This window comes from Corvus brachyrhynchos, unplaced genomic scaffold, assembly GCF_000691975.1.
Source record: "Corvus brachyrhynchos isolate BGI_N302 unplaced genomic scaffold, ASM69197v1 scaffold101, whole genome shotgun sequence".
Taxonomy (NCBI): Eukaryota; Metazoa; Chordata; class Aves; order Passeriformes; family Corvidae; genus Corvus; species Corvus brachyrhynchos.
The window spans coordinates 23327225-23336084 of NW_008237239.1; the positions used below are offsets into that span (position 1 = coordinate 23327225).

The 8860-nt window shown below is 39.4% G+C and overlaps 1 protein-coding gene across 2 annotated transcripts in view; it reads left to right on the top strand.

The window, feature by feature from the left end:
- Positions 1–7985, top strand: part of WDR26 (WD repeat domain 26) — a 29425-nt gene extending 21440 nt beyond the window's left edge. The window contains exons 12-14 of one of the 2 annotated variants that reach the window (XR_001860588.1): positions 1703–1888; positions 3279–6751; positions 7257–7985. Coding sequence is in view for 1 of the 2 variants with exons in the window: in XM_008630403.2 (XP_008628625.1) it covers positions 1703–1888; positions 3279–3304 (212 nt within the window). In the remaining variant the exon portion in view is untranslated. Of the gene's footprint in view, positions 1–1702; positions 1889–3278 lie in introns of both variants that reach the window. The other variant, XM_008630403.2, reaches the window with a different exon arrangement.
- Positions 7986–8860: the final 875 nt, after the last annotated feature.

The following is an 8860-nucleotide window of genomic DNA, read 5'->3' on the forward strand; positions in this document are numbered from 1 at the left end:
GTGTAGATACTGTAGTGTACCAGTCCTTTTTCCTCCCCAGTTTGTTCACTTTATTGTCTTCATTGTTTAAAAACCACTGTAGTTAAAACTGATGGTTCCTTAGATTTGAACTGTCTGAAGCTGGTGCCTCTTTGCAAATGTGGCTACTGAGAAAGACTGTTTCCTAAAACAAGCAAACAAAAATAACAGGTCACATTGTCATAGCCTGTTTTAGAAAGTAATTGATACACATTGTCATAACCTCTTAAAACATGTTGTCAGCTAGGTAGGGGTTTTCCTGACAGTGGCATCCGTAGGAAGAAAATGGAGGTCTGTCTCAAAGGGGAATTGACTGCTGCCTTGTAGCTATCTTGTTTATTCCAAACCAAAGTACTGCTTTGTGTTTAGGCTTTGGTTCTCTGACAGAGCAGAGGCTTGTGTGTCCAGTGTGTGAATTGTGTTGTTTGGTGAATGGCATGGATGTGTAGTCCCCTTGAAATCCTAAGTGGAATATAAGCACAGCCTGAACATTCTCATCAACACAGCCACATGTGAAGGCGGTACCCTCACATGGGCTGGTTCAGCTCAAGACAAGGGAGTTACCACATGGTTCCATGGGGGTTTTCTAGCAGGGAGGTCAGAGAGCAAGTTTGTTTTATAAGGGGCTGGGAGGAGGAATAGAGGAAGGCCTTCAGAGTGATGTCTATGTCAAATATAGACATCGATTTCAAATATATCAAAATACTTTCATTTGATGTGCTAGACCCTAATACTAGGCTTTTTTGTAATACTAGCAATACATACTTGTCCAGTTTCTGTTGCTCTGTTTGGAATATTCCAGACATTCCTAGAGAGGTAAACCCACAGATTTGTTGCAGGCTGCTGGTCTACAGCTGGGACGCCACCACCCACCACCCCCCAATTTATTCTTGAATATGGTTGGTTATAAAGAATGACTCTTCTCTAAACATTGCAGTAGAGCGTCTAACGAGTTCGCTATTCTATTCCTAGCATGTTGCTAGAAGTAATTAAAAGCTTCCCATCACAAAATAGGATCTAGAGGGTTTATTTGCATCTACTTTAATATGTACAAATAGATATCTTTAAATATCACACAATAATTAGTTTTAAAAGACTGTAATAGCTCACAATTTGAGCCATTAAGCTTTGCCCTCCCTCATTTGCTCTGTTTGCACTTTCACTGGAGTGTTACAGCTTTTTAGTATTAAGATGTTTTTTATAAAGTATAGAGCTGTGATCTTATCTGGTACTCATCAAAAGGAGGTGGTTATAATTATTCTTAATACTCACAACTTTATAATGCATTTGGTAACCTGCAAATACAATTATTTGAGGGGGGAAAAAGTCTGAAGTCTTCCTTTGAATAAGATTACAACTCCATACCTGTAACTAAAGAGTAGCTTGGTTTCTCTCTTTAGCCATGTATTGTCTTATTTGCATTGCAGTCAAATGCTTTTCTTCAAACACCAAGTGTGGTAGACTTGCAGGTGTCAAAAAAGAATGTGTCTCTTAATGGAAGAGCTTTGCCAATGTTCTTTTGATCACTTGTAAAAGGAAAGCTTTGTTAGTGCTGTTGCACACTCGAGACTCAGGTTTTTGACATGGGTTTTAATGAGAGCTGCTGTGGAAGTGCTGTTGGCCCCACAGATGGGTGTGTGCAGAGCAGTGCTGCTCATGCTGCTTTTCACTGGTTTTTGTTCAGATCACAAAGTGTACATCTGGCACAAGCGCAGCGAGCTGCCCATCGCGGAGCTGACGGGGCACACGCGCACGGTGAACTGCGTGAGCTGGAACCCGCAGATCCCGGCCATGATGGCCAGCGCCTCCGACGACGGCACCGTTAGGATATGGGGACCAGCGCCTTTTGTAGACAGCCAGGATATTGAAGGTAAAAAATGTGTCTTACTAAAAAATGAGTCATTGCTTTGTTTTGTTTTCTCAAGTGTCTGACTGTTGAATTTTATCTGAGTTACTCACTTTGTGGAATAAAAAAGAAAACTGGTATTTCCAACATTACTCTGACATGGCCCTGTAGAAAACTGTGGTGTCACTTAGGATTGTATTAACTTATTTATGCAGACTCCTTAAAAATCTTGCCTTCAATGCTTGAGGTTTAGTAACGTATGATGTTATTAAAATTTAAATAGTGCATTCTAACCACACTGTAAATTAAGTAATGGTATTGTAATGCTTACAAAAGGAATCTCCAAAGTCTAGAGAGAGTTTTCCCCAGGAAAATCTATAAAAACTGAATCTTTACTAACTGTCAGTAATCATACGTGTCATGGGGAGGGAAAGACAATGCTCAGGTTTTGGCTGCCCAAATGCACACAGGTGTTCCCAGCCCTTCTTGCTTCCCCCAGGATTGTTAAGGAGATGACTGCTGGGGAGTTGTTGTACACTTTATATGCTTCTGTCATTACGTATTCAACCTTGCAGTAAGAATTTACAGGAGACATTAAAATGGTCTATAGCATATCCTGTTGCCACAGGACCTTATGGATGTGACTTCAAGGGGAGCCTGGGCAAAGTAATCAAAGAGAAATCCATTAAGTGCTGGTAGATAAGTAAACACTTCTAGTTCAGAATGTCCCGAAGGTAAAAACGGCTGAAAGTTGGAAGGGTATTAGGAGAAAGAATTACCTCTTCTCCCTGCTCCAGTGCTTTGATACATCTGCTTCTAGTCTTGGACTAGGTGGACCAGCCTGGCTAATCTGTTTGTAACACCTGGAATGCACCCATAAGGAGTCAAAGCCTGTCCTCCAGTTGGTACTCATGGCTTTGTTGTTTGGTTTTCTCTAGTGAGCTGCTTGCTCACTCTTTCTTAGTTCCTCCAGAAAATGAACGAGTAAGTGCCATTAAAACCAAACCAACAGCAAATGGATTTCTCACAGCAGTGCTTTTGCAAGAGGTGTAGGTGAATGGAATAATACCTAACCACTTAGGAATCCTAAATGGGTGACAAGACAGCTCTGTAATTAGCACACTCCCCTAGAACTTGTATGTAAATGTGTGTTATGTCTTTTTGGACCAGATGCTTTTTGAGTACCCACACTTAACATGCTAAATTAATTTCTAGATTTATATGAACAATTTTATCTAAAATAAATAATTTTAAGCATGGAATTTAGCTACTGTATAAGATCCATTAACTAGTGCATGTTCAGTTAAAATTTATGTAACTACACTGTATTAATTACCTTATGATAGAAATATGAACTGTTGCTAAGATCTTCAAGCTGTGATTTCTTTCTCTCTATGTTTTTGTCTTTGCTCAGAGGAATGCAGTAGCATGGATAGTTGATGGCGAATTTGGAGCAGACGACTTCAGTTTAACTTAATTAGTCGTATTTTAAATGGCTTGGGATTTGGTGCAAACAAACATGATTGATAGCTGGACAGACATGCTCGTCATGAAAAAGAACCATTTCTGAAGCCCGGTTGGGGCCAAACATTTACCACCTTTGCTTCATAGTAACCAGTCGCGATGAAGCACGTCCTTAGAACTTTGTTGGACACCGTGTTGAAATTACCCCCCCATCGGTTGTGAAGAACTGTGCTACATTCAGGCTAACCATTGAACTCAGTATATATATTTTTCCCTCCTGCCTTTTTGTCTGGCAGGCTACTGTTCTTGTTGCTCTTCTGTGTAATGAAGTTTAAATGCTTGTTTGGAACACTTTATTTAACAGTTTAGAAGGCTTGATAGAAAGAGTGCTTTAGTCTGAAGAGTATACATTGGATAGGAAAGTATTTCCTTCTCTTGTTTCTCAAGTCTCTCTCCGCCTTACTTAGCTTGAGATCTTTGCAGCTTGGTTCATGGATTCTAGCCTTGCCCGTTGCGCAGTATATCTATCAGTTGAGAGGATAAACCAATGAACTATGTCAAAAGCACTCTCAGTATCACATTTGACAAAAAGTTTTGTACTTTTCACATAGCTCGTTGCCCTGCAAAGGGGTTAACAGCACAATTTTTTAAAAATAAATTATTTATAGGATTAAAATGACTTCATTTGTATACATTTGGAATTAAAACAATGCAAGAAGTGTCGTGAAACATGGTATCACTGATGCTTTTCTGGAGTGTCCTGAGACCCAATCAAAAGCAGTGGCTGGAAGGAGATTTATATAGGCAGTAAAGCTTGTTTCAGATGGAGGGATTCACTGTCCATCTTAACAGATAAACTGTATTAGTTAGGAAAAAAAAGTATTCGGACTGCACCACCAGTCTAAGAGTTTAAACAAGAAGAGGTCTTTTTGGTTTTCTTAATTATATAAATATATGCAACAATGCTGGTGTAAAAGGTAGACTACACTTCGAGGGAAGAATGTGTTGAAAGAGTCCTTTCTTCACAAAGTCAACACTTTGTATAAGTAATTTACGTACAAATCATAATTAAACACTTGTATTATGATGGAAATTTTTTTCTTTATTTTATAAACAAGGGTGGACAGATTTTGTTGTTGAGAATATACTTTTAAGTTTGCAGATTTAAATGCCTCTCCCAGACCTTGTTGTGTGCTGGTGCTGTGGACATCTTGACACACCTAGGAATAGTTCCACTAATGTCCCGTGTTAAGAAAAAACAAAGACATTTATAATTTAAATATTTATTGTTTTTGACATAAACAGATGGCCTGGCATCTCTGGGCTTCTGCACTACACACAAATCCATTACGGGATGGCACTGGATTCCCTTTTGCCACCGTGGGTGGAAAGATAGTGTTGGTACTGCTGCGAAGTAAAGAAGGAGCAGGGAAGGGCATGCCACCAGCAGTCATGTGAGCAGAAGTGTGGACTTCATCCTTTCATGAGATAATGATCTAGTGTCCTTATTAGTCATGTGTGGAAGAAGGGTGGGGGAAGGTTTGCTGGAATTCCTGGGAAGAGAAGTGTAGCCACTTTGATGAATGGGAGTGTGGTGTTTCCCAGAAAAACAAAGTAAAGGTTAGCAGGTTAGATTTTTTTTTTTTCCTTTTAGATTCCAGCCATCAGGTGGTGTGTGTTTGTCTTGCCTTGTGTGCAAACATAAGCATGAGCTAAGATTCTGATACTGTGGTTGAGACCAGCCCCGAATCTGACATACGAGTCTTCTAATACCTCCAAAACCAGGTAGGAACTTAATGTTCAGCCTTAAAACTAAGGTGAATGCTTTGGTGGCAATTACTGTTTCACAGCACTGGGAATACATGTGTAAACTTAGATTATAAATCAGTTCCTTCTTTAATCAGTTCTGGAGGAAGCTCTTTATTTCTCTTCTTAGTTCAGACAGTCAGGCCTGTGGCCTTAATGTTGCAGGAAAAGAGACAAGTTCTTGTGGTCAAATTTTGAGTAAGCTAAACCTTGGGGTTTAAGGAAAAATTAATTGCCTAAATTGTAAACAGTAAATTGTGAAAGTGTTTTACATGTTCAAAACATGGTATAATTCATAAGCAATGCCAGTGTGTGAATCTTTGGAAGTTACTCTAGTATTGTCTTATTCTGGAACTTAGGTTTTCAAACCAAACATTGTTTAGGGAGAGAGTAAGGAGAATAATGGTTTTGATGTCTCTTAATGCCTCATACAATGGTCTGTCACTGTGTACTCCTGGAAATAAAGTGGGAACTTTAGGCAGGTGGTGAAGGCTGGATCAAATCTCAAGTGCAGATTTAAAGTCTCAGATGCACTTCAGCAGGCATTTTTCATGTGGTGGCCATAACTAACCAGAGTGAGAGTCCTTCCCTGGTACAGCTGTGGGGGGTGTATGGGCTGATGCCTGCTTTCCCCAGCAGTGCAATTAGGAACGTAAAGCTAGGACCTCTGCCAAAACACTGCCCCTCTCTTCTGGACTTGGTTTGTCCCTCTGAAGGACACTTGAGGTATTTAGAAGCTGAGTTAGGGAGAAGCACGTGTTGGATCTCTCTCCCTTAGAGTCCTGGTGCAGCCATGCCACTTAAAGGCAAGCTCCAAGCAGGTGGCACTGCTTCCAGAGTGTCTCAGAGACAGCCTGTGTGCGTCTCATGGGCGATGAGCAGGCAGGACAGAAAGGTGAGATTAATCTTCATTTTGCCACACTACCTGGTCCCGCAGCAACTGCCACTAGAGGTGTAGCAATGACTACCATTCCAACCTGGAGATGAAAGAGCAACCTAAACTATTGCCAACACATTGCATATTGACACTATGTGGATTGAAAAGTACCAATACTTTTTGTGCACAGACAATAAAATGAGACTGGGGTGGGGTGGGGGGATAAAACCCAAATAAGTTTGCTCATTTGCAGCACGTTGATTTCCATGTGCTTAAAAATGTTCGTAGTCTGGCGTGTTAGGCTGGAACAAGTACACACCCACAATAAATTACTGTATTTCTAGTCAGCAGGCCCATGGTTTTAGAGAGGAAAATACTGTAAGTGTGTACTCATTTTGTAACTTTCTCTGGACACCTGTAAAATAATTCACAGTAGCCCCAGGCTACTATCAAGGCAGATCTTAAAAAAATGCTGAAGCATCTTATTATATGAATGTTCTTTAGCTGTTCAGGTAAGTAATTTTCAAGGCACAATGGAACACAAAAGGGAAAATGGTAGCTCTGTTCATGTTTTGGAGGGGAGGGAAGTGGGGGAAATGACACTTTTGTTTTTAAATTCCCTCTGTCTTTTCTAAAGTTCTCCAACTTTAAAGTTAACTTCTCTTTATGATTGGAGCAAAGATGCAAGCTAGAAATCTACCCAGATCTTGCCAGTTACTTCTCAACTTGGCTTCAACCAGGTAATGTTTAATAAAACTCCGTCTGCTTTTGGGAGTTGGTGTCTAGTTGTGTATTTTTACACTGCTAAGTGATGCTCCCACCCAAAATCAGTTGTAAAGGCTTCCTTAGCAGGAGGCCAGGACTTGTACAATTAGCTGTAGCTTGAGGGGATATGTTATAGATCCAAATGGGGAGGGAGGTAGAGAAAAAAGAATGGACATAAAAAGCAGGATTTACTGACCTACAAACAAACTACTGTAACTCAAGGGGGAGGAGGAAAAATGCACTTTCAATAGTTTGTCCATATTTTTAGCTACACAGTACGCTTGTATCTAATTTCTTTTTGAGACAACTATTAAGAGGAACACCCATCCCATAAATGGCTAGTCCTCGTTTTGCCCTCCTCCTGTCTTTTCCACGTTGGCTTGAGTCCATTTTCAGCTGCCATACTTGATTTTTGAAAACTGCTACTTTTAACGATGTCTAGAAAGCAAAATCATTAACTATGACACTTTTTTTAAACAGGGTGGACTTATTTGAAGTGTGCAGTGTTGAACTACTGCTGCAGTAGCTGCCTCTAGTTGAAATAAACTCTGTAGCCAAGTTTTCTGTCTATTCATCCAGATAATCTGGATTCAGTAAAACATCTGTGAGAGTGTTCCTCCCATCCGGTGTGAGTGTGTGTGTGCATGTGTTCCATGAACAGACAGAGAACCAAATGTTCTAGGTACTTGTCATGTTTTATTACATACTTTAAGTTGTGTGTATGTGAAGTGTCCTTTGACCAGAAGGTTTTGGTTAATATCAGTATATTTTTATAAATTTGAAATTCATTGTGCCCCATCTTTTTTCATGAACATTTTTCATTCTTAGGGTATATGTGCTAGATTTGAAACTTAACATTTTTAGGCACAGATGGAAAAAGTTTATTGGCTCCTTGAAAACATATGGGACAAAATGGATCCTCAAAGCATGTATGTACTTACAAACCAAGCTGTAGAGATCAAGAAAAGAACTTTGTTGTTGATCTCAAGATTTCTAAATTGTCAAGATTTATATGGAGTTGTGGTGGAACTAGTTAACACTTAGAGCTTTTGGTATGTAATGACTATTTGCTATGGACTGATATTAAATGTTTCAAAGGATTGCGTTCTTAAACTTTCTGGATTTTTGTTACTCTCCTCGGATATTATTAAGTAGTTAAAAATTTCTTTGCTATATTACATTAAAAACATAAGAACTTTGGGTCTCGTATTTATTTTCACTTGTTTTACTAATTATTTACAGAACACCGTTTTAACTTTTTTATTTTATAAATGTGTAGTATTTTAAACATATCTTTAAAAATTGTTCAATTGGAACTACATTAACTTCAGATTTGTTTTTATTAGGATTTTTAAAAAAAATACACTTTTTCCATGTTGGTGCACAGCACTTAACAGAAATGTTTGTATTCCCTTTCTTTCAATTCAATAAACAATAAATAACTGGAATGAATAGTTCGTAGTTTCCCTAACTTATATGACTGACTTGGATGTTAATTTCTTGATCATTAATTATAGATTTCTTCCGTAGTATTTCACTTCCTCGCTAGGACAATTAATTTGTGCAGTGCAGCAGCAGCTGAGTCACTCAGTGCTGTGCGCAGCTCTCCAGTCTCTGCTGTCTGGCTCTAATCTACCTCACCCTTGTGTTTGTGCTGCACTTCAGCACTCAGCTTGCCCCTGTCCCAGGCTGTGCTTATCTCACTTGCTGAACATCTGCTCCCTTGAGGCTCTGTGAAATCCATCATTCCTTAATGCTGCAGCTTGCTTAAATACCAGACTCTGGTTGCTGGAGGTGATCTGTGAGTTTTACTGGGATTTTTGGTACTTCATATCAAGAAGGTGCTCCTAAAGTACTTGGATCTCCTGCCTTTGTGTTCCCTCCAACTGACCCCACATTCTTGTCCCTCCTCCCTGTGCCTTAAAACAGAAAGTCACCTTTGTCCTGCATTTTTATTCAGCTCTATTTTGTGTTAAAAAGTTGTGCCTGAATCTCCACTCCCCGTAGCTTTTCCAAACTCAAACCTTTTGCTGAAGTGCATTCAATCTTTGAATTCTTTTAACTTATGTATTGATTAGAAGAAG